At 42.3% G+C, this 25,863-nt stretch overlaps 3 protein-coding genes and 1 long non-coding RNA gene across 4 annotated transcripts in view; 2 read left to right on the top strand and 2 right to left on the bottom strand.

The window, feature by feature from the left end:
* clpb (ClpB family mitochondrial disaggregase) overlaps nt 1-3,757 on the top strand; it is a 31,298-nt gene extending 27,541 nt beyond the window's left edge. Inside the window, exons 13-16 of the mRNA XM_078246377.1 lie at nt 119-192; nt 343-462; nt 1,566-1,670; nt 2,377-3,757. Of these exons, the coding sequence (XP_078102503.1) occupies nt 119-192; nt 343-462; nt 1,566-1,670; nt 2,377-2,574 (497 nt within the window). The 3' untranslated portion in view covers nt 2,575-3,757. The remainder of the gene's footprint in view (nt 1-118; nt 193-342; nt 463-1,565; nt 1,671-2,376) is intronic.
* Nucleotides 3,758-12,532: 8,775 nt separating this feature from the next.
* On the bottom strand, nt 12,533-16,894 carry LOC144515493 (uncharacterized). Its single transcript, XR_013501748.1, has 3 exons — nt 16,294-16,894; nt 15,911-16,129; nt 12,533-14,551 (listed from the first exon to the last, which is right to left on the bottom strand). It is a non-coding gene; the product is annotated as an uncharacterized LOC144515493 (long non-coding RNA).
* On the top strand, nt 14,139-16,885 carry phox2a (paired like homeobox 2A). Its single transcript, XM_078246376.1, has 3 exons — nt 14,139-14,529; nt 15,903-16,138; nt 16,312-16,885. The coding sequence occupies exons 1-3, from the start codon at nt 14,307-14,309 to the stop codon at nt 16,804-16,806; spliced, it is 954 nt and encodes a 317-aa protein (XP_078102502.1). The 5' UTR covers nt 14,139-14,306; the 3' UTR covers nt 16,807-16,885.
* A 2,060-nt stretch (nt 16,895-18,954) lies between the features above and the next one.
* The window catches only part of inppl1a (inositol polyphosphate phosphatase-like 1a), a 27,128-nt gene continuing 20,219 nt past the window's right edge, over nt 18,955-25,863 (bottom strand). The window contains exons 20-27 of the mRNA XM_078246375.1: nt 25,243-25,356; nt 24,718-24,894; nt 24,460-24,615; nt 23,691-23,775; nt 23,050-23,136; nt 22,009-22,753; nt 21,416-21,549; nt 18,955-21,281 (exon numbers count right to left, since the gene is read on the bottom strand). Coding sequence (XP_078102501.1) covers nt 21,176-21,281; nt 21,416-21,549; nt 22,009-22,753; nt 23,050-23,136; nt 23,691-23,775; nt 24,460-24,615; nt 24,718-24,894; nt 25,243-25,356 — 1,604 coding nt within the window. The 3' untranslated portion in view covers nt 18,955-21,175. The remainder of the gene's footprint in view (nt 21,282-21,415; nt 21,550-22,008; nt 22,754-23,049; nt 23,137-23,690; nt 23,776-24,459; nt 24,616-24,717; nt 24,895-25,242; nt 25,357-25,863) is intronic.

The following is a 25,863-nucleotide window of genomic DNA, read 5'->3' as shown; positions in this document are numbered from 1 at the left end:
ACATTCACACAAACTGTAGTGATTTGCTGCACCACTGTAAAGATGTAGAGCCATCAGGTAACCAAAAGGTCAGGTGAATGAAATCAAACGTGAACTGAATGTTGATGTTGTTCCCCAGAGGATGTTCAGAAAAGCGATGACATCAAAATCTCCCGACAGTTTAAAGAATCTGTGATTCGACCAATCCTGAAGGTAACTCAGTCTCACAAATGCACACAGATTAAACGCACCTTGTTTCGGTGTATTGACAGAGAAATGTTGCAGTTGAACTATCTGCTTCTCTACAGTAGTGTACTGTAGCAGCGAGATGCTTTGGTTGTTAATTTTTCGGTTCCTCCCCAGGCTCATTACCGGAGGGACGAGTTTCTGGGTCGGATCAATGAAATTGTATACTTCCTGCCGTTCTGTCACTCAGAGCTGCTCCAGCTGGTCAGCAAAGAGCTCCACTTCTGGGCTAAGAAGGTATGTAACACTGTGCGTCTTCACGGCACCCTACGTTTATTTTCATTTTTTTTGGCATTTTAGGCCTTTATTTGTGACAGGACAGCTTAGACATGAAAGGGGAGAGAGAGGGGGAATGACATGCAGCAAAGGGCCGCAGGTCGGAATCAAACCCTTGCCCGCTGCGTCGAGGACTGAGCCTCTGTATATGGGCACGCGCTCTACCAGGTGAGCTAGCCAGGCGCCCCAGCACCCTACATTTATAACATGGGTGTCCTTCAGTGGGGCTGGAAAGCCCTACCCACTTTGTCCTGCAGCCGCTGAGCTGTGCAGGAACACACACAGATCAATATTACGTGCCACTACTACTCACTATAATGTGATTACAGTGTTTAACATGTGGAGCCTTCATCAATATTTAATTATTAATATTACAGCTGGTGTCCTGCCAGCCTGCAGGCAACTGATAGGAACCTGACTCAAGTCTCACTCTGTGCATTTGTCTTTTAAATGTTTGTGTGTGTGTGTGTGTGTGTGTGTGTGTGTGTGTGTGTGTGTGTGTGTGTGTGTGTGTGTGTGTGTGAGTGAATCTTTTGCTTCTATTTCTTAGTGTTTCCTTCTATCTTCAGTGTTTTAAGACTCGTAGTTACTTGTCTCTGTCTGTGTGTGGCAGCGGTGCTCACAGCAGAAATCTCATAATTACAGAATCCTCATGAGCCATTTGTTTGTCACTCACTTTTATTAAATACATTAAATGTTGAGTGCTATCATTATTGCCTTTTAATATGGTATTTGTGATGTCATAATATTAGCGTTTATATCTCTGGAGTAAAACATGGCATCGTATTTATTGAATGGAGTGTTAACATCAGTAGCAAATGAGCAGTTCTGATCGCTAGTATTGACTGGTGTTTGATTAAAATGCATTAAGGGCCTGTTGATTAGCACCGGCAGACATGCTGCTCGACAGTATTTCCTCTCTGCCTCTGCATTTGTCTCCTTCTCCAGCATTCACCATCCTCTCTATCTGATTTGACTGTTTATGATATCTACTGAAGGCCTCACAGTTTGTTTTTTTTAAACATCGGCACACCCAATTAACCTCTTCTGTTCCATGTCATTAGGCGAAGCAGCGCCATGACATCACTCTTCAGTGGGAGCGCCCGGTTCTGGAACTGTTGGCGGGAGGGTATAACATGCATTACGGAGCACGCTCAATCAAACATGAGGTATGCAGGTAACTGTAATACACAGACCAGCCAAACCAGGTTGTTTGAAAGTCTTAAAAGGCATTACATTATATTATCTCTTGTCAAGGCCTTAATGGGTCTACAGGGAAATCTCTTATTATTCTTGTTTTGTAGTATCATTCTTATCTGTTGTGACATTTTACTCACCAGTTTCATTACTGAGATCTGGGGACACAGCAACCCTGCTAGACGAGCTTTGCAGCAGACCAGTAGAGCAAGCAGGGAGTGACGTTTACAGATGCATATTGTAGTTTGTTTAATTAATTTAATGTTTGCGTTGATTTTCACGTCCAGATAAGCGGTTAAGATAATGTGCTCAAACTATAGTTTAGTGTAAAGCCTGTCTGATCATGTGTGTGATTGGCAGAGCACATCCCTCGATCTTAGCAATGACATTGGTAAGTAAAATGTTATGTAACTTGCTGGCCCTCACCTTGAGCTTTAAGAAAGTGTGATGGTAATTTTTCACTTTTTTTCTGACATTTTATAGACTAAACGATCAGCTGAATCAATCAAAGAAGAGCCTCCTATCAGCTGAGAACAATGACAAAGTTCAAATGTCAAAATGCAAAATAGGAAAACTCACAAATAGGAGACATCACACTAAGCAAACCAGTCAGGATACTGATTTAAATACAATTTTCTAAACTCTGCTTCACCACTAACCTCGTCCCCGATTCCTCAGGTTGAGCGGCGGGTCGTCAACCAGTTAGCGGCAGCATACGAGCAGGAGCTGCTGCCCAAAGGCTGCACCCTGCGTCTGTCCGTCCAACCAGAGGACCTGGAGGAGCGGAGCACGGCCAGTCTGCGCCTTGAGGTGGTAGGAGAGGACAGCAAATCCAGAACACTGGACATACGTCCACCGCTCAGCCCTGAACACTAACAAAGAAACGCAGAGGATATATCCAGATATTTATGCACACATGTACACTTTCCCACACACACATATCCTCATCATCATTATCATCATCATCATCATAGTGTCAGCAGGATAGATGCTTCCTGATGGATGTTACCAATAAAAGTACCTCTGATGAACGCATCACTGCCTCTCTGTTTCAGTGCACACATGCAGTAATTACATGCCAACTTTTCCGCAATATTGCAGTACAATATCTGCAAACAATGTGTGCTGTAAGCAGGATATTAAGTCAACTTACTTGACCATTAAAGTTTGTTACTTGTTACAGACTTTCATATCAGCTGGGTGCTGATAGCAAGAGCTGTGCACACAGACTCATAAGATATAAAACCAATAAATAAAAGTAAATATGTTGTACGTTGTAAACGTAGCAGAGAGGCTTCAGCATGCATGTGCAGCTTCATGAACATCAAACATCTCATCAGTGGATTGAAGCCATCTCATTAGTCAAAACAAAAGCTTTGCATCAAGGTAGCTGTGACATAGTGATCATTTAATGTCCACTTTGTAGTGTAGATCACTGAAAACAGCCAAAATAAATAATATTTTTTAAAGATATAAAAATATAAGTTAATGGCAATGAGCATCTGACACTGGTAGGATGACGGGCAGTTTTTTCCAAAGTTGGATAAATAACATCCACTTTGAGTTTGTCCGGTCGCTGTAAAGAAAAGGAAAGTATTAATGACCAAAGATAGTTTGGCATTGCCTCAGATTGTTGTTCACTTTAATGTACATTTTACTCACCAGCAGAGCTTCACTGATAAATGTTTGTAAACACAATCTGCTTATTAATTTTATTTTAGCAAAGAATGGGTTTGTGGAGAAATACTAAGCAGAAATGTAAAGCAGCCCATTTGAATGATGGGTAATATAACTGCCTTGTGAATTGTTTCTGTTGATGCATGTTGATGTAAAGAAGTCTCGTTTGTCACGACAGCGTGCTCTGGCGCTGTACAGTGTGTGTCTGCGCAGGCAAGTCTATCTGATATTAAGAGAAATTTAGAGTCATAAAGAAATAATATTCAAAGTGTTGTTTCATAAATGTTTCAACAGCATGTTGACAAGGCGCCAAATGTAATCGAGCGACATTTTTCATTCTTGTATCCCAACCTCCACCGTGTAAATAAAGTTATCACAACAAAACGGGAATTCCTCTGTTTTTTGTTCTGTTTGTGTTGCACTGACACTCCTGATTGATGGATGGATGGGTGTGTGTGTGTGTGTGTGTGTGTGTGTGTGTGTGTGTGTGTGTGTGTGTGTGAGACTAGTGCCTGGGTGGGAATTCTGCAACAATAAAGCTTGTCCACCTTGTGAAACAACATGACAGAGGAATTTCCTTGGAATTCTGCTGTGTGTGGGGGTCTGTGTCGGACGCTGGGAGGGAATGCAGCGCGGTTAATGCTACAGAAATGTAGAAGACATCACACACACACCCTGCAGGAATGCTTTTCCTATAGGGAGGAATTAGCATGCAGAAAAAAAGACACATTCACTCTTTCTGTGCTCCTCCTGGACCCCCCAACAACAAACACGTGTAGCTTGTTTTACTCACATCTACAGAATCACAGCTGTCATTCCCTGTTGATTTACAGCATAACACCAGAGTCATTTTCTGTAGGGCTGACATGATTGGGCAAAATTCATTGCCAACTATTTCAATGATCGATTAATCGTCAATTTTCCAGCTTCTTTACTCTGTTTTTATATAATTGTAAATTAAATATCTTTGTGTTTGTATTTGAAGATGTCATTTTGGGTTCCCGCAACTTAAAAATAATGAAAATAATCATTAATTGCAGCCCCATTTTTCTTCCAATAACACTTTTTTTAGTAACATCTCAATTGTCTCAAAGCTAAAAAAAAAAATTAAATAAACTGAAATCCTGCTTCATTAATTATCCATCTCCTTTATGATTGGTATAGTTTAAATAATGGAAATCAATAAAAGGATGGTGGCTTTTACCTAGACCCACGTCATCAGCGTACCTCAGCAGAACAGTGCATTATATTTTGTGCATTCATAACGCCCACTGTTTGGTCCTCAGAAGGTTGTATGATCATTTGTTGTACTTCCAGGGAACTGAAAAGAAGGGAAAGGAAGTACAGATTTCTTTTATTTGTCTACCAACAACTTATGAATCTAAGCTTACTCTGTGGTTGTATGATTATAGTTTGCACCGTAAACAAATTGTCATATAGGCCTACTTAAAAAATGTTATCTTCATGTTGTGGAGATGGTCAAAAGAGCAACAGTACAGCAGACAATTTCACAAGTGGGACTCTTGAAGTGGCTGCATCTGGACAGTAGATCAGGTTTTGCTATGATACCTCAAGGCTTTTTTCCAATCGCTTATAACCCTCAAACACATCTACACTTTATGGTTTTAGGAAGTCAAGCTGGCGTGTGTGTCTGCACATGTGTGTATCCATTTACCCTCCCTGAGGAGGAAGACAAGAATAAGAGGAGGAGGCAAGAGAGAAGAGGCTCTTAGTCTGTCCGTCAGGCTATTTCTGACTGCTGCCATTTCTCTGATTAGATTATGGAGAAACAGAAACCTGGCCCTCCATCGTCCTAACCTCCCTCTCACTCTATCTCGCTACATTTTGCTCACTCCCCTCCACCCATTTTCCCTCCACCCCATGCTCAGCTTCCCACTCTCCTCCACCTTTTTCTCTCAGTCCTTCCCTCTTCTTCTGCTGTCCCTCTGTGTCCTGGTGTGTCTCCTCCACCTTCTGCTGCTTATACAAATGGAGGAGAGCTCAAGGCAAGAGAGAAGCAAAACAAAACAGTGAGCGAGTAAAGGTAAAAGGTCAAACATGGGAGGATGAGGGAAATGGGAAACCAGAAAGATGAGAGAAATTAGACACTTGTCAGTACAAAAACATCTGTATTAAATTGAAGACCAGTATTTTTTTGTTACCTTACTATGAATTTCTTTGCTTTCTCAAATACCAGGGCCCAAACAGCCACAAGATTAAGTAATGAGATATGGCCTTAGTTCATTTTGCACTTTAGTGGTGCAAATTCTACACACAAACTTTAATTAACCAAAATACAAAAAAACATTTGGCACCCTGCTAGGCCTCGGCCCGGGGTTCAAGGTGCTGACCGTGAACCACAACGTCCCTGCTTCTTTGTCCGGACTGCATGTCATTCCCCATCTCCCTCTCATCTCTATACTGTCAGTATAGTGACTGGTGACTAGTAAATGCATACCCAAAAATGCCCAAAATAATAATAAAACAAACAAACATTTTACTCCCTCTGGGGGGTCAGGGGCCCTGCAGCAGTTGCACACTTTGTCCAGTTGGTCAGAAGTAGAGGGTTTATTGAGTAACTCTTCAGAGTCAAACAGCTCTTTTTACATCAGTCCGTCCAGATTTAAGACGGTACTGTTTATTCAGTCTAACTGTTGTGATATGGTTTCCAGTTTGGTGTGTTACATGCACACTGCACAAATGGACAATGCTGAGTGAATGTGCTCTACTGCTTATGAATACTCATCTCTGTTCTGATGGGTAATGAAGTTTAGGTGTGTTACATTTCAGTACAGCTGCTGTGCAGTGGTGGGCTCAGAGAGCTGCAGCAGCCAGGTGGAGGTGGTGAATGATGAACGACTACTAGAGGCTCTCCAATTATCATATCTGTCCCTGCTCTTAACGGGGGATTTTCATCCGTGTCCCTCCGCACTCCGCTCATATCTCCCTCCCTCTCGTTCTCATTGTGCTCCCCCAGGAAAGCGATCGATTTCACTTCCATTACCTCGGACATCTCAGCTTTAAAGATGCTTCTCGTTCATGCAGCAGTAAAGCAGCACCTTTATCAAACCTTTTTATTTAGGTTTTACATGTTTGCTCAAATGATACTCTTGGCTCTTGTGTTAACGTATGGGCTTACAGCATGGTGTCTTTGTTGTGGTTCGGGGATGGACCTGTGGACAAGGGTGGCACACACCGACCGGATGCAGTCCGGTTACCGCAAGGCAATCACGTGACAGTCCCCTGGGAGAATTAGCATAAAAGACAAATAAAGGACCCCACCAAAAACACGCCAGTCTGCCTTCCTTTCTTTTAAAGAAAAGGAAAGAATCCATTCCGCCTAATTCGAACCTTGCTCAGGGACAGCTCGCGTGGCAGATTGCAGCCTAATTAGTTTAGAGGGAATTTAATTCAATTAACTTTCCACAGCTCCGCGAACCCCGCCGCTGGGCTGCTTTCAGAGCGCGGGGCCAGAGCTCGAGATCTAATTAGCGTGTTTGGAGAAGCTCTCCTGCGCGCGGCCATCCCTCGCTGCTCCAGCTGTGGTGTGCGTGTGTGTGTGTGTACTGTGGTCTCCCGGGACCTGGTTTTTATCCTAAAAAGCTTCTTTTTTAAGTAACATGCCGTTATCCATTAGGATAATACAGGTCTGGTGCCGCAGTGGAGAGATGTACGCAGCATGTGAATAACCGCAGCTGGTCTGCGTCATATTCCGGCTGATAAATGTATGTTGAATTGATATTAGAGTGGACTTAAATTAGCGTGAGTGTAATTTGATGGGTTAAAATTAATGGCCACATTTTTGGGCAATTGACGAAATTTCAGCTCGATGAACCTTTGTGCTGGACAATTATTTTGGTCATATTGGACTGTGTCGTACTTCAAGTTTTTAATCCAATCTGATAATATGTATCCAATCTGATAACATTTGTGGATTTTTGACTAAACTTCATTGACGTCATTAGATCCAATATGATGCTCTTCAGTGAGCCCAGTGGTTTCTCTAGCAGGCACGTCCCAATGATAATATTTTAAACATGACAAATTGGTGCAATATGATGAGATTGTACATGTCCTATAAGCATACAAGTGCAATTTTAATCTATATGTTCTGATGATTTGGGGATGTTTGCCTCTGTGCTATTTCATTATCATTATGCATTACATTAACGCCTTTAACTTCTCTTAGGTGATGCACTTTGGCATAGATCACAGCTGACCACATAAAGGTCAAAATAGCCTCGACTGAAAAATCATTTTATTAAGGGATTTAAAAAATATATATTTGTAGCTTAAATTTATATCAATGTTTTATTTTATTTCCTCCTGTAATATAGACTACGGCCCCACGTATCAACACTACCTGAGTGAAGAGTTGAATGTTACTACACTGGGTGCTGTTGCTCTAACCCGGTTAGATGCACGCCGTCGTCTTGAGCCGAAGCGTCACGGTACATTCCGGTAATTGTGGATTGAAATGCGGGGACAGGCGCACCGACGGGACCCCCGGCCCCTGTCCCACCACCCTCCTCCCTCCTGCACCGTCTCTCATCCATCACCGGGCAAATCAAATGCACCGCCAACCTTCGCTGCCTTAAAGACGCAGGCCGATGTTAACGGCAGGATCTGTGATTTTTGATTATATTTTATGCGCAATCAAATTCACCGCCGAGGGACGAGGATCTTAAGAGGGGCGATGACACGACACATTTTAGTGACACTGCAGGCGGAAAGCTGGCTGCTCGGCTGTGTAGATAACACTTGCCTTGGATGAAGTTGTAGCAAATGAAAAAGAAGTAGGCTATGGGTCCTATTAATTAAATAATATGGTTAGTCTTTACAAAGTTTTTACAAATATCAAGACTATCTGTTATAACGACGATGAAACCGTGTGTGTGTGTGTGTGTGTGTGTGTTAGAGAGAGAGAGAGAGAGAGAGAGAGAGAGAGAGAGAGAGAGAGAGAGAGAGAGAGTGAGAGAGTATTTTGCTTGTGCGCAAACTACGCACAGGTGGCAATTAAATTAGCATTAGGGGACTCATTTATAACGTGATACAGTGCAAGGAAAACACACTTCACTGTTCATGCTATCCACATCCTATCTATCATGGTTGGCTATAGGTCTAATAATTCAGCGAATAATTCAATTTGCACAACAGCTAAATTCAAGAATGTATGAAACCTGGGCTATAGGCAAATCATTTCAATTGGCCTATTAAATCAATTTGACCTATTACAATTGTTAATAATTAAGTTATCAGGGTCATATCATCAAAAATAGTTAACAGGATATTCTACATTAAATAAATTAAAAAATATCTATTTAAATTTTCAACATGAGGTCTATGTGCCCAGTTCTTTCTTTTTTGTCCCCCTGGTTGCATTTTATTGCAGCAGCTGTACAGCAACCATTATGCTCACATCTTGCAATGTAAAATCAGTTTGACTCTATTTCTACATGATCGAGCAGTGGCACTGACTTAAATTAACTCTTAATACAATATAAATATATAGCCTATTAACAGTAGCTAATGTGCGCATTTAACTGCAAGTTTTACAAAGCTCGACAAAGAGTAGGCCTTATCCAGATGAGGATCAATAGCTGCCTCGGTCTAAAGCAGGACAACGGCTTTCGGCATACGGGACATGTTCTTCTTTGAGCTTTCATGATGGATGGAGCTGGCAGGCTCTCTCTGTGACTGACAGCTTCACTTGGTTTTCAGACCACCACCGCGTGTCACTGGACAGATACCGGGCTGGGGCCTCCCGCGTGGCTTTTCTTTAAACCAGTGTCGCCGCTGTCCCATCTTTCACTCATCTCTTATGCCCTGTCTCTATCCATACACCTCTTCATCTCTCCATCAGGGCCATCAGACATCAATCATAGAGGCCAGTCTCTACACCCACACCACTCTGACAAACACAAGTTATCCTACTGCTTGCGTCGTTAAAGCCAATCTGCCTCCAGCCCCTCAGATCTCCAGTCGGTGTCTTTGGGGTTGAAGACCATCATTAACAATTACAGTGGCAGAAAAGATGGGAGCAGAGGGGGAACAAATGTTAGAAATTTAATTAGGATTTCTCTACAGATCACGCCCCTTTCGTGTTTAATATGCCCTAGGACATACAGGACGATTAATATAAGGCCTACTGCTGTTTTTATTTATTTGTATTTTTTTCGGAATAATAGGCTACATTTTACGATCACAGCGCAGAAAAATGTTTAGGTCAGGCTTTACACCCTGGTTAATAGGCATAGTTATTTATGATTCATCAGAAAATTAAATAAGGAAGATTGACGTTGAAACAGAGAAATTAAATTCATTAATCAAGGGAAAATATAACGACAAAACACAGATCTTCCGATTATATAACGACTAAGTAATTATACTTATATTTTGAAGTATTCTTCATGCTGTGGTAGGCCTTGTTATCCCGAATTAGTTGACTTTACTAGAAATTTGCAGGGAAACCCGTTGCCTTAAACCGTCTAAGGTGAAACTTACCAGGTCAAGTTGTATTAACACAGAGCAGTAAGTTGATGCAGTACACAAATCAAGTGTACATTAGTAGTCATTACTAAAAATCATTAGTAAACAAATTATTTTGTTGTTTAAAATAAGCATGCAGAACTTTTTTATATTAATGAACATCCAAGCCATTGCCAAATGAGTTGATACAAAGCTAATTAAGACTATCAGCTCCACACAACTCTCTCTCTATTTCTCAGTATGGCTATGTTCAGAAACTGGTGTGGTCAGGCGACTCTTGCGCGCAGAAAATCGAGTGAAGATAATTACCTCTTCTGAAGAGTCCATCATGTTTTTTGATCCTCCGTGTCCTCCTTGGCTACTAGCAACTAGTGGAGGACGGGTGGGGGTGGTGCGCGATCACGGAAGGCGTGTATCATGTGTACACGCTGACCATTTTGTTGTCATTACTTAGAATGTCTCATGGGGGAGGCAGAAACTACGCACTATAGCTTTAAAAATTCCAAGAAACACAACAAATATAAAACATTAGGCTACACATCATTACTAGAGAAATTATTTGTTTATATAAATATTTTTATTTTCCTTTATGTGAGTACGACTTTAAGAATTATGTATTCAATAAATGTATTCCAATAAAACAGATGAGAACACTATACACAAACAATGTAACTTTCCAATATTAGATACTGTGTGGAAAGTTTCACTCGGGAGCCAGAGTTACTGATTTCCAATCTGTAATTGAGCCACTGAACATATCACTGCCCAGACGCCATCAGTCCCCACCCGGGTCTCGGTCGTGGTGCAACAATAAATGTACATATACATGAACACTAAATCAGCCATACATAACTAAAACCCAGATAACATAAATTCACACCCAAAACATTAACATAACATTATTAAAAAATACTTTAAGTGACCCCGCCTCTCCCCTACAGAACCATAACGTCCTTAGTTATCTCGGCTTAATATGATCTGTGCACTGCATACTTAAGAAGATTATTACGAACATCTAATTGATTTAGTAATGAATATGGTTTTTAACAAAACATGAAAGAATAAGAAGTATAATTACTAAATCTGGGTTTACAGTAGGCTATATGTTTTCCTTCATTATTCCCATATAGGAACTTGTGGTTAATTGCTTAATGGTTTTAATCGCTTATAGCCATTACAACCTAATGTTTTAACATGTAATAATGTTGCTCTCGCTTTTAAATCAACGACACACTGTGTCGTTGATTTAAAGTGAATTGATCCTTTGATGTTAAATCAATCATAACTCCGATTAGAAACGGACAGCCTATGTTAAGTGTGTCCATAAGATTTCCCCCTAATAACCCAGTCCTCCATGGGCCTATAATCCCTATAGTCGGGGTTCCTCTCTCAGGGGCCCTCAGGAGCCTCTAGGGGACCATTGTGTCCCCCTCTGTTGACTCAGACGTCATGAATGCCAAAGATCCCCGTTACTGTTTCCGTCAAATCGCCCATGAATGTAAAAGTCCAAAGTTAAAGCCTCCGCAGAGGAGAAGTCTCCCCCTGCGCTGGAGCACTATAGGGCGGATTAGTGGCCTGGAAGAGACCGGTCCCCTCTTTGAAGGGATTAAAGTTTATATTCTTAAAAGCGGGAGAGCTAGGGTCGCTCCTGGCTGCTCTTTTTTTTGAGAGGCAGAAACGGCCTGGAGAGTTTAACTTTTGAAACAGTTTAAGTTTCTCGGTAAACTCACCTCTGAACCCACCAGACGGGACGAGGACACACAACAGACGGCGTTGGCCTGGGAGCTGACTGGTTAATGTGCGAGACAAAAAAACCACCAGGCTTATAAAATGTAGCCTAGGCTATATTTATTTTATGTGGCTTTAAAAATAGGCTATATGGATCAGGAATCACACAGAACAATGGGCTATGTTGGCGTTGCAGTAGCTTATGAGAACCCTTTTTTTTCACTACGCTAATCCAACGGCATGGTGTCTTATGAGTCGAGTCTGCGGTAGCATAGTCAATTTACCGAGACCTATAACCTACTTAGGCTACTTACTTACAGTAGCCTATAAGCCCATTAGCCCAGTTCTGGGTCTAAAACATCGATATTTTGATATAGCCCAACACCGTAGACCTAGGCATACTATTCCAGTAAGGGTGCTCAGAGAGCTCTTGTGTCTGGCCTTCGTGAGACTCGGGCACAGCGACAGACATGAGTGATGTTCAACCAGAACTGCAAGCCAACATCAGCAAAAGACGAACAACTGTATCAACAGGAGCACCGCGTGCCGCCCCGCCCCAAACATCCACCAGCTCTCACCAACCACACAATAAACCCTTTAACAAATCTTATTATTTATACTTATTTGTGGTTGAAGTGCACAGCGCGGCAAATGCACGCATGCGCGCGCGTTTGGTGGGTTAATGACATTAAGGAGCATCATCATGCAGTCACTGGTCAAGCAGAGATACGAGTGCGCACAACTGAGCGCTCGTACACAAGCCAAACCTAATTAATTTCTCGTGAAACGGAATTTTTGTTTGTGGGTTATATTTGTGAAGTGTATCCACTAATAAAACGCCTGTTAATTTCCTGAACAGAGCCTGAAATGCAGCCGTCATGTTTTTTAAATAGCACCAGATTTGGAAACTGCATGGAGCGCGCGACTACAGGTTTCAAGCTTCTGTTTGTGTGTGTGTGTGTGTGTGTGTGTGTGTGTGTGTGTGTGTGTGTGTGTGTGTGTGTGTGTGTGAGAGAGAGAGAGAGAGAGAGAGAGAGAGAGATATGGGGGCCGTGTGGGATATGACTTATCACATTGTATGACACCGAACAATAAACTTAAACCAATTTATGAAGCGTCAATGCGTTTATGGTTAGCCTGTCGTGGTTGCTCAGTTGTCTCCGCAGCCAATTCCCTCTCTAGTCCTATACATCAAAGCGACGCTCACTCTGGTGACATTTCCGTAAAAGTGATCGGAATCAAATCAAGCTTTTAATCTCACCAATCACCGTCACATCTGGACATTTTCCCCCACATAAAGACTTCTGTGGCTGAGCTGCAGTTGTTTCCACGAGCCGTTTGAGGGGCAGTAAAACTATATTGACCGGCTACGGAGCATTATTTGGGGCTCAAACTGCACCTGCTCATATGATGCATTTTAGTCACATGTTAATATAGGCTATTAATTATAGCCTACTGTTTCAGCATAAACTAATTGTAGGCCTATAAAATAATCAGACTATCCCAGAACAGCGAAAGTAGGCTATATATTTTCTAAGTGTGTTTTCTTGAGGATGCGTCCAAAAGGCCCATCGGGCAAATTACAGTGCCAAACCGAGCGAATATTGCTCCTTTATATTCATTGTTTTAAATCTCTACAGGCTTATAGACATAGACCAAACAGTAGGCTATAGCCTACATTCATATTCTGGAGTTCAAACCCCAAAAGTCCCATTTAGTGCAGCCTTCTTCCAGGATGGCTTTTCAAAAGGAATAACATTTATCTTTTCACTAGGCTATTGTAGAAAAAGAGGGGAAATAGGCCTAACGTAGGGGGAGACGATAAGCACAGAAGTGCCTGTCTTGGCTGAAAATGGTCCTTATTTAGACATGGAGGGTTTGTGAGCTGATTAAACGCATTATAAACGCAGTTTTTAGCTTTAGATGTAAAATAAATGGCAATTGAAAGAGATTGAGGCTTGCTTTTGGTCATATCGCTGATATAACTTCAGACTCACCAGAATTGGAAACGACTTGACTCACCAGAATTGGAAACGTCCGATAAAGCAAGCATTATAACATTATTACACATTATAACGTTTTTATGTTGTTTTAAATGAAGAAGCCGTTGGTTTTTAGACTGAGGATTAAACTCTGCTGACACCTGCGAGCTCGCGATGCTCTGGAGCGCGTGGGCGGTGCAGCGAGCAGTGGTGGGAGGGGGGCCGTCCGTGTCCACGCTCACTCACTGGTGGCATTGTCATGGAAACTAGACCACCGCCTCGCTATTGTCTCGCGCTCTGCCAAGTTTATTATAAACACTGCGCGAGCAGCAGCGCGCTGTCAAACGGAGCGCGAGAGCAGAGCGAACTGCAGTCCAGGGAGGAAAACCGCAGAGAGAAAAGCAGGAGCAGGAGAAAGTGAAAACAGGAGAGTGAAGAGCTGTAGAGAGAAAAGCGAAAACATCTGGATTATTTACCAAGAAACACGAACAACAGCCCTGTGACAGTGAGATATAGGCCTACACCACAAAGCTGACAGGAGTTTTGAAGAGACGAACCAAGAGATAGGCTACTGGAGAGATACTGGAGAGACAGACCAACTCCAACTGGTTTGAACAATATCACTCTATCTGCTAAAATAAAAGGCGGCTAGAGACACACCCAAACCTCTCTGCTCAGAGTTCCCCTCGTCGTTTTTAGTTTGCAGACCGGTGTTTGCACCGGCTCATCTCCATGTATAAGATGGATTACTCCTATCTGAACTCCTATGACTCCTGCATGGCGGCCATGGAAGCGTCGGCTTACGCGGACTTCAGCTCTTGCAGCCAGGCCAGCTCCTTCCAGTACAACCCGATCCGGAGCGGACCCTTCTCCAACCCAGGCTGCACTCCGCTCAGCACGGCCAGCTGCACCCTGGGAGCCCTGCGAGAGCACCAGCCCACACCTTACTCCTCAGGTAGGCCTACAGGTCTGAAGGTCTGCAGGGATATAGAGAAAGGTTATGGGATGATGCTCATTAGGCTTATAATTATCAAGCGAGAAAAGAATAGAAGCAGTAGGCTACATTTTGTCGTCCTTATCGTTTTCTCTGGCTTGAACGGCGACGAACTGCTTCTATCACATAAAAAAACAGGGGGGGGGACGACATCTAATTGTCAACTGTCATTTTTTCTTTATTGATGAACTAACCATACAGTTTAAGGCCTAAATGGTTTAAATGGATTTTTATCTCAATATAGACTTCATTCTTGCACTGCAAAACATGAATTTATGGAGAGAGAGACAGCTGCATGCTAAAGCAATGTTATAATTCACATGTTAATGGTATTAAATTTTTTAATGATGACTTTAAAAAGCGCAGAGATTTTTAAAGATAAAACTATACTAATTATCTATACTAATTTTGACAGTATAGCCTATATGCACGCGTCAATCTACAAAAAATCAGAAGACTTTGCTAGGCCTAATAATAATAATAATAATAATAATAAATCGTCTAAATAAAATCGAAATCAACCTTGACGAATGACACGCACACCTGTTGGCCCATAATGTGCTGTGCAATTATTCATTTCCCAACCATAATTGTGTCAAATTCTTAAATTTAAATTACATTTACGATTTAAACCCAATATCCATTTTTTTTTTTGGACAGGCTTAGAAACTGAAATGCTCGCTTTATGTGTTGTGACCGGTTGTGACATTAAGCCGAGACCTAACTCCAAAATAAATTGTAGTTGCAAAGTGACATTCTGTTCATGCAGCTGAATCAAAAATGGTATTTTTTTATTGTATTTTATAAATTCGATAGCCTAAATAAAACGCCTACAGGCCTAACTAATTTGAGGCTAAATCGGGCTAAATTCTTCTTCTTCAATGTAAAAGGCACAAAACTCCCAGTTGACATTATAAAACAAAAATACCTGTTTAGGCTAAATAGAATAAAAATGTAAAACGTATGAATGAACCAGCTTCGTGAAGCCGATATTTCCTTTTTAGCGTTTTGTTATAAATTTGGCCTTCCGCCTATTCTAATGATTCTAATGAACAAAATGCAATAAATTATTATCAATAAACTAATCCGCCTTCAACCACTAACTAGGCTACCGTAGGCCTACACATACAGTAGGTAGTTGACTGACGAAAACAGTTGATTATGAAAGATTTCTTCATAAAGCCGTTAAACGAGTTAAGACGGGTCCTGTTTCATTTACGCAGGGCCATTCCGCGTTACTGTGATCCACGGCCTCTGCGATATTAAAGTGCCGGTCAGACCTTTTCAAATGTTGTTTTTCGACCACTAATCGGATATAAAATTTCCCCTCACAGTCCCTTACAAGTTTTTCTCGGACCCCTCCGGCCTGAACGAGAAGAGGAAGCAGCGGCGCATCAGGACCACCTTCACCAGCTCCCAGCTGAAGGAGCTGGAGCGGGTCTTCGCCGAGACACACTATCCGGACATCTACACCCGAGAGGAGCTGGCGCTGAAGATAGACCTGACCGAGGCGAGGGTACAGGTGAGAGGAACAGGCGTTTGTTCTTCTGCTTTCTTATACCTGAAGAAAGTTTCAGGTAGAACACATTATACACAACTTCAGCAAAGGAAAACCTTTTACTTAGAATTTACTTCTGTCTGACATGTTCATGTTATCTATCTATCTATCTATCTATCTATCTATCTATCTATCTATCTATCTATCTATCTATCTATTAATGTTACCTCTGTCTGCGTTAACAGGTGTGGTTTCAGAACAGACGTGCAAAGTTTCGCAAGCAGGAGCGTGCGGCCAACGCCAAAGCCAACAGCTCTGGTGGCACCACGGGCAGCAGCTCCAGCAGCAGCTCTGGAGGGAAGAAGGGCGGAGAGCTGAGATCTTCATCCGATGATGATGAGTCCAAAGAATCCACCTGCAGCCCTACACCTGACAGCACGGCCTCCCTGCCGGGCTCGGCCAATGGAAACTTGGGCAGCCCCGCCAGCCTGAGCCCCAGCCCGGCTCCTGTAAACAGCGGCTACGTTAACACCTCCAGCTCTCCGGTTCTCCAGGGGCTGAAGCCGCCCAGCTGGTCCAGTCTGGGGCCGTCCAACCCAGCCGTTGCCCAACCTGCTACCCAGACTCAGGAGATTCTGAAGGCCTGGCAGCCGGCGGACAGTATGACCGGGCCCTTTGCTGGAGTCCTGTCCTCCTTCCACAGAAAACCCAACCCCACCATCAAGACGAACCTGTTCTGAAGCACAGAGGAAGAGGAAATGAGAGACAAACATTATGCTGTCTACTGGAACAGTGAGGAATTTCCAGCTTTTGTTGAGAGTCAGACATACCCATTATAACACTGAATTCACTGGTGTAGTCTGCTGTAGTTCAGTGAGGCCTTCGGTTCTTCTCTAAAAAAAAAGTATCCTGTGTCAAACTGATTCAAAGATAATAAAGTCAAAGGTTTGGACACCATCTCTCACCCTAAAAAAAATATGCAACTGCACCTGCAAAACTCTGGACATGGTCAGTCTTCTTCCTGCAATGACTCTTCACTTTCACTCTCAGATGTGTTCATACAGATTGACAAGAAATCAGATTTCCTCAGATAAAACTAAGACACACTCTATTTATTGATGCGACACTCTTCATGTACAGGCCCTTGAACTTCAGAGCGTCAAAAGGATGATTGTGTGTCGCCCAATCAGAACTGCTTTGACTGATAAACACACGCATACACAGTCTTTTTCACTTTGTCTTTTCAGTCTTTCTTGCCTCTTATAAACTCACATTCCCACACTCGCTGCATTGCAGACTCTTGGCCAGCCATAGCGGCAGCTCTGATGAGCATGGCGATCAGGTACAAGTTTAAAGCAGAAATCTAAACATCACGCTCAAGTCTCTGCTGTGGAAACAAAACAAACTTTTACCCTCAAGCACAACTTCTTCTAAGCTCCCCTGACACACATACTCTCACCAGAAAGGAACAGAGTCCCCCCTAAACCTCTTTGCAGAGCAGAGCAGAGCACCCCAAAATCCAATTAGAGCAGCCGGGCCAAGACCAGACACCTCCCCAGTTCATCCCTTTTTCCTTCTTTACTGTATCAAGTCCTGACTCCCACATTCTCATCCTCAATGTGACACCCCCCCAGGCTTTTAGGTCCTATCCCTTCACTCTCTCTGTCCCAATATGCCTTTCTCTTTCAAACAGTGGGTACTTTGTTAAAATTCAGCAAGGGAAAGAGGGACAGAGATCTTGAGGCTCCTGCAGTTTCCTGGTCTGTTCTTTGGGTAGAGAGAGGTGAAAAGATGTAGCTCTACACAAGGCAGAGTGTGACCTACAACTGTGTCAATCTAATTATAACAGACTTGTACTGTGGGTATCATCGTACAGTACTACAACTGGTTTCTCACTTTCATCACTGACTGAAGAGTTTTTTTTATGATTCTCCCGCTGGACTGATGGGAACAAATGAGTTTGTTGCTTCAGTCTGTGGTATGAACTCTAACAGACCAACAACTCATCACCCACTCTGAATCTTTCATCAGTTGTTTTCATTAACTCTCCCACAGCCGAAGAAATATGGGACCATCTTTCTGAGAGTTGCAACGCAAGCTGGTCAAATGTTGGCAATATAGAGAGATGGAGACAGTTACTGGAGTTTTATACTGTGTGTCCATTAATACCATCATTTAGTTTCTGTTGATCTCTATCTTTTTTTTGCTTGCGAAGTTGCTTGTGTAACATCTCTATTTCATTTTGTAGCAAATCACTGTAACAAGAACTGACTTGGTTTACTCTACTCGAAAAGGAAAAAAAAACAAACAAAAAAAGTGTATTTATTAATATTCTTTATTATGTCAGTGAGGAAACCCACACATTTCTTTGGACTGTTCCATGAAATTTTGTGACTGTAAATTCCGTAATTAGTAATATAAATATTAGGTAGCCTTTTGTTTATTAATTTCATGTTGCTTTACAGATTTATTTCATTGCGGAGCACCTGTGTCTCACAGACCAACACGTCCATGAAAACTATGAATCGACAGAAGCTCTAGTGAATGAGAAGTTATAGCACTACTCTGAATATTCTAATAAATCTACATTATGGAAGCACTACGTGATGCGTTTAATGATCTGGTTTCTTGTGTGTAACAGAGTGATCAGAGTGTTGTGTGTTATGTGCAGACCTCAGAAACTAACAAAGCTGTTTTCATGAACACTAGAGGTACGTGCTCCTGAAATTATGGTTCAATAAAAACTGAAATGACTGTCACTTATTTTTATTTTACCGTACACTTTTTCCCTTTTCTTTAGTGAGGCAGGTCTAGAGCTCACGGACCATAACTATTTAATCCTCTCAGCTTTCCCTGCAGACCACAACAAAAAGAAGAGAATGAGTAAATAAGGAAAGATATTAGATTTTAATTGAAAAAAAAAAAATGACATGGGCAAACAACTTACATTAACTTAACATAACCAAAAGAGGTGACTACATAAAGGAACAAGGTAACATTTAGTGTGTCAGAGAAAACAACAATGGCACATCTCTTTTACATACACACACACACACACACACACACACACACACACAGGTTGTTTAGCTGTTAGAAAATTAGACAAAGTGTACGACACATAACAGGCAAGTTGCTAAGTCAAAGGTTGTATGCGGGAAACAGAATTCAAGGATGTGTTTTGGGTCACAAGCAAAATTAGCAGGTGAAACAGACATGAATGAAACTGCTACCATTGCATATTTAGTCCCAATTATGCAAAAACACATTAATTGAGAGTACAGAGTTCTACTTTTGAGGCCACGTCAGCCTCTCCTAAAACAATTATAAACTGGTTTATCGGTTTGGCTTAGTCTCACGGGCAGAAGAGACGGCAGGAATTAAATTAAGAACAAATGAAGGCATTTTCAACACTCGCAGGTAAGTTAACTCTCTGATATTTAACTATTCAAGAACAATATATAAACAAACCAAATCCTTTCACTGAACATGACTTGGTTGTGTCTTATTTTCCCAGTTTCCAGTCAGCATCTACTGATGAGGTTTTTGAAGTAGCAGCACCACCTGCTGGTTACATCAGGGATCAACAACAGCCCTCAAACCATCTGTGCCCTGCAGAAACATGACTTTTGTGTTTTTAGTGTATCATTAGAGGAGACATCTTCTACCACCTGTACAAAATATGTCTTAAAAAAAAAAAAAAAAAAATCTGGACTGTATTATACGGAAAATGTTTTTTTTGACAAAATTTACAAATGACAATAAAATGGCTTAGTAAATCTCATGTATAATAATCATTAGTAAATCTATTTGGCTATGTTAACCAATTCCCTGAACACTCAATTTACACAATTTAAAATGAAATGAGTGAAAGATGTGACATAAAGCCCATCAAACCTGGGTCATATATAATACTAAAATAAGATTTGCTGTTTTCTGTAAATTGAAATGAAATGTCCTCAGAGACAATGAAATCGGGAACATGAGAAATGTGCTGGGTAAAACCAGAGAAATATTTTCCTTTGGTACGGCATTCATCACCTCATGTATACTTGTGATTGTATAACCTTATCTACTTGATTTTTTTTGGCCAATTAACCAAATACAGAATCTGTATGCTGCATGGGTCATTTGTCAATGTTTAAGGACACTTACAGATTTTTGAAGAAAAAAAAATGTCTCAACTTCTTATAACATAATCTACTAAAAAGAAAAGCTGAAATGTAAGTGTTGAGTGTTGATTGAACAAATCACACACCAGGGGGGTGCTGATGGCTAACACAGTCCTTTTATGCTATGTTATGAAATATGCATTCTTAGCTCCAACAGGACCAGTTTGGTTGGTTTGCTCCATATTCCCTTTATCATAAAAAAATAGAACATAAAAACAAACACATGCAGAGACACAGACAATAAATGTCACCATTTAAACAACAGTGGCACAAACATCATCACAAAAGTACAAATTTGAGAAAATGCAAGTGGAGCTGGCTTCAGTCTGACATGAGTCAGGGCTAGCTCCTCTCCTGTCACCACTTCCTGTCTGCCTCCGTCACAGAAGCGAGGATGTTCCTGTGCCCGAGCTGTGGGCTGACATTACCCTTTTTTTATACTTGAAAGTCTGCATTCCCCATAGCTGCAGAGTCTTCAGTCACTCCTCAGTTAAAGTTTCTCAGGACAAAGCAAGACAAACAAGCTTTAACGCTAGCTTGAAGCTACATGTCAGAAGTGATGGTACAACATCAAGGCATCTGCTGCTCTATATCTTCAATTCTATCTGTCCAGAATAATATTATCTCATCCTGCATCTTCTCACTAGGTTTCAAGCCGAGGGTTATGTAGTGACGCTTAAAGGACTGACATGATTCTCATTAAATAAGGCCACCTCTACGACAACGACAACGCACATACATTACATGTGAAAAACCATGGTGGTTCTACAAGGTTTTTTTTAAAGTACAAATAGAGTGCAATTTCTCTCAGAAGGCACAGTCTGGCATTAATTGGCACATTCCAGCTCAGCTCAGTTCAGTTCAGCTGAAATCTGGCCTCTTGGGACCCGGTTCTGGTACCAGGCCGGTTTGGACCAGTCATAGACCAGTTTGAAACAGTTTATTTCTGCTGCTGCTGCTGCTGCTGCCTGAGGCTCTCCAGCAGGATTCGCTTGTGGGCGGGGTCGAGCACTCCCGCCTCCTCCAGGTCCTCCTCAGTGATGTCACTGGAAAAACAAGCCTTACTAATTAATTATTCATTAACAGTAATGGTTTACTCAAAATATTAACAGTAGAGATGTATTATTAATCCCACCACTAGAGCGTGACTGTCAACATTTCTGAGTGTGAGTGTATGCACCTGAGGAACTCCAGGTCGTCCCAGCCGTTGTGTAGAAGACCCTGCTCATACCTCTCCAGCCCCAGCCTCTGCAACCACTCCCCCACTGAGGATTCCCCAACAGACAAAGACGAGCTACTGCTTCCCCAAAGTGCCTGTGCAGGGGAAACGAAACACAGAATCAGCTAAAAACGGATGAAGGAGCATCGCAGCTTGTCACACCTCCCACAGAACGCACGCCAACAATGTCACTAGACAAAGATACAAAGTGCCATCTTGGGATGGGCTCTATTTTTCTTCACACCAAAAAGGAAGCGCTAAAACCTTGATGAAAAGGGATCAAGATGGTTTGGTGAAATCGTACAGATGACTGTATGAACATACGTAAAATGCTATGAAATCGCTACGTAGCTGGGTAACAGCCTAGTTGAAGAGAGCTTCTGGGTTTGTGAGAAAACTATACTACACAAACTGGGATGGAGACACTACCCATAACAACCCAAACAAGTCACAGCTACACTCGTTGCACCTGCCAAACCATTAATAATTGCATTATATGTAAAAGAAAAAACCTTGAAAGAGCCACTGAATGAGAATTTAAATGAACTGCTCACCTCCTCAGGCATGTCCTCTGCGATACTCTCTGTGATGGCATTTCTGGGTGGGAAGGTGCGGCAGGGGTCCAGACCTAAACCCATCGGCTGCCCTCTAACAGGTGGCGGCGCAGACGGAGCGCGTGGAGGCTGCCCAGGAAACTCACTCTCACTCAGTGTCTTTGCCATCTGGAGCACAGAACACGACTGGTCGTCCAATGCCCCTGGTCCGACTCCTCCTCCTCGTCTAAAACCCTCTCCGAGGGCCAGCGGGGCAGCAGGACTGGCTGCTGGGATCCTGACCTCGGCTAGGTCTGGGTAAAGAGGGCGAGGTTTGGAGAACGGGGCCTCTGCAACCATCTCCAGGGCTCCCTTAGGGAGAGGAGGAGGGGGGAAGTCAGGAGGGGGTCGATTCAGTGTGCTTCCAACTGTCGTTCCCACACCAACCCCCTGCGCTCCTGTTCCACAGGCGCCTCCATCGTCCTCTGAGGAGCCCTCCTCGCTAATAGCGCGGACCGGGTGCCCCGCCATGGGTCTGCGTGGGTGAGAGGGCCCTGAGGCCACAAAGGGGGGTTTGGTTCGAGCTCCAGCTGAGGGAGGAGGGGCTTTAGCTAGCTGGGGGTTTGCGGAGGTAGGAGATGGGAGTAGCTCTGGCGAAAGAGCAGCTGCCGACTGGTTGGGAACGCCCTCCAGGATGTAGTAGGCAGGATTATTGTAGCTGTTCTTGCAGATAGATGGATCACCGTCTGGTACATCTTGTTTAGGCCTTCACAACACACACACACACACACACACACACACACACACACACACACACACACACACACACACACACACACACACACACACACACACACACACACACACACACACACACACACACAGGGCTTGCTGGCTTAACTTTTTATGTTTCATGGTTTTCACTTTTTGTTAGGGTTAGAAAAAATGCTTTGTTGATCTTTCCAAAACAAAAAATTGTCCAAGGTTGTATCTTTTGTGTAGTTTACTTCAATTTGTGTATTTGCTGGTCAGTGGGTATAAACTACATAAATGTGTCAGTACCTTGCAGCAGTTTCCTCTTTGCTGCTCCTTTCTCCCTCCTCACTGACTTTTCCCAGCTCTCCAAGCTGTTTACGAACCACAGATGGCCTGCATCATAACAACAACATCAGCACGTGGGACAAAACAGAGGATTCAGAAAGGTGTTTGTGTGCACATCCCTGGTGAAAGGTGCAAGATATCAGATTCAACAAAAGGTAAAAGTGTAGAGTACCTAGATTAAAGCTCCCAAAAGGTTAACATTTCAACCATTCTTCATCAGGCAAATGCCCAACATGATATGAATAGTTTTTTCATTACAATATTATGATTATTTTTTAAATACAACATGCTGATGGTATGTCTGTGTATTAAACTGTATAAAGGAGAAAGAAAAGGAATAACTGTTTAAAAAAAAAAAAATACTACTGTTAAATGCTACTCAAGCAAAACATCAATCTCTAAATTGGTCAACAATGGCATTTTTTTTCCCATTTTATCTTTGATTATGAGGACATCAAATGTAAATATCTACATTACAGAACAAAAAAGGTGGTGTGTAGAATAATCTCCTCTGAAGGATGTGTGCAAATTTTAATAAAACATTCAGCTTTTTACTATAAAACTACATTAAGTGCAAAATTAAAAGAGTAGAGTGTACTGACTTGACGTATTCATGTCCCACTCTGGATACCAAAGTGGATTTCCCTTTAGGTCCACCCGTCTCATCCTTGTCCACACTGATCCACTCTGAAATACAATTTAAAATAGCTGTAGAATTTAACACAAGTCAAACATCAAACTGCATCATTTGGAGAATTACGACTACAAATTCTTGAAGCTTAAAAGTCCTTTCTTTTGTCTCAACTGCGTCATTTACATCTTCTCTCCTCTCTGGCTAGAAATGCTGATTCCTTTTAATTAGAGATGGTCCGATACCATTTTTTGCTTCCTGATTCCGATACCTGAATTTGCGTATCGGCCGATACCGAGTACCTATCCGATACTAGTGTGTCATATATTTTATTATGTTTTAAGAACTGTATACTATCCCTGTATGGATGTGATATGATTTATATCTTTGTTGTCAGTCTGGCTCAGGTTAAACTCTTTGTGAAACATGAATGCCACAGAACGTTCTTCTATTATCCAGTTTGACAGTCAGTTATAACGGAAAAAGAACATAAATAAACTACTTTAACGTATTTTTTTCTTTAGGGCTTTCTTACGTGGTATCGGATCGGTGCATAAACTCCAGTACTTCCCGAAACCGATACCAGCGTTTTAGGCAGTATCGGAGCCGATACCGATACTGGTATCGGAACATCTTTACTTTTAATTGATGTCTGTTTAACTCTCTTAAAGTTCAAGTTCCCTGTGGGTCTGCACAGCACACCAGACTATCACCACACAGTTACAGATACAGAGCATTACCGTAGAGTCTCTCCCTGGTTCCCATCCTTTCGGAGGGGACTCTGACCCTCATGGACCCCCTGATATTTCCTGTTTCCTCGCCACGGTGGGACAGGTAGGTGTGGAACTGCTGTGCTGTGCTGCCAATCATAGACTTCAGAGCCAACACACACTCTCCTAGCAGGGAACAACACACACACACACACACACACACATTGCTTGCTTGACAGACTAAAACAACATCAAAGAATTCCACAGCCACAAACACTCTCTTTATACCGTAGGACTCGTATCCATCCAGTGATTTCACAGTCAGCAGCAGATGTTGGTCCTGCAGGTACTCAATCTCTGAGAGAAGAGGTTTGAGCGTCGTTAGCTGCTTGTTGGACCAGCCCACGCGCAGGAAGTTGACGTTGTCACTGCTCTGACTGTCGTTCTCATAACTCTTCTTAAACTCTGCAGATGAGAGACAGAGAGAGAGAGAGAAATGCAGGGCAGAGTGGATGGGAGAGAGGACAAAGGGAACACGGTGGGGAGGAGAGGTGGGAAGGAGAGAAGGTAGATGTTTCTATTGCGTTTCATTCAAAAGTGCATGGTGGGCAGGAGGCGGGGATGCAGCACAGGTCAAAAATGGATTTGAGTTTAAAGGTTTACTGACTGCCTGAGATAGGGAGGGAGGGAGGGAGCAAGATACCAAGAGAAGAAACATATACATTTTTTACTACATCCACTCGGTCTTACAGAAACCCTGTATGTGCTGTATCTCCTGCTGGAGGTCTGTACGTGTGAATGAGTTCTTCTCACCTTCCAGACAAGTGGAGTAGAATTCGATGAAGAACTTGGTTCTGCTCGCTGTCTTCACTATGGCTTCAATGCTCTCAAACTCAATGTAGGCCTGCTCTGAAGACTTTGGCAGACCTACACAGCACAGAAACAGGTGGCCAGGAGGGATAGGGTGGGGTGTGTGTGTGTGTGTGTGTGTGTGTGTGTGTGTGTGTGTGTGGGTGGGGTAGACAAGGAAGATCTGAGTAGGTGAAGCATAATAGCATATACAAGGGACAGGAATCAACGTAGACATTTACTTGTAAATGTGAAATTTTGCTTAATGAGAGAAAAACGCAGAAAAATTGAGCCAAAAAAAATATCCCAGATCGTGAATGTGAAGAGATGAATCATTTTGCACTTAATAACTGGTATTCAGTTACAGTACATTAACTTTAAAACATTAGCTGTGATGCTACTTGAACAAAGAGAATAAGTAACAGGGTGCTGTATCATTTTCTCACTGTCCTATTTCTGCTTTCTATTCGGCTTCGAGTCATTTAACAGACTACAAACAGATACAGAACAGATTTGAGCTGAAAAAACAAACAAACAAACCATCATTGCAAGTTTCTAAAACATGCACAAAGTCCGCTCTATTTT

This window comes from Sander vitreus, chromosome 3, assembly GCF_031162955.1.
Source record: "Sander vitreus isolate 19-12246 chromosome 3, sanVit1, whole genome shotgun sequence".
NCBI classification, from domain to species: domain Eukaryota; kingdom Metazoa; phylum Chordata; class Actinopteri; order Perciformes; family Percidae; genus Sander; species Sander vitreus.
The sequence above is the reverse complement of the archived record's forward strand: the minus strand, read 5'-3'. Positions and strand labels throughout refer to the sequence as shown.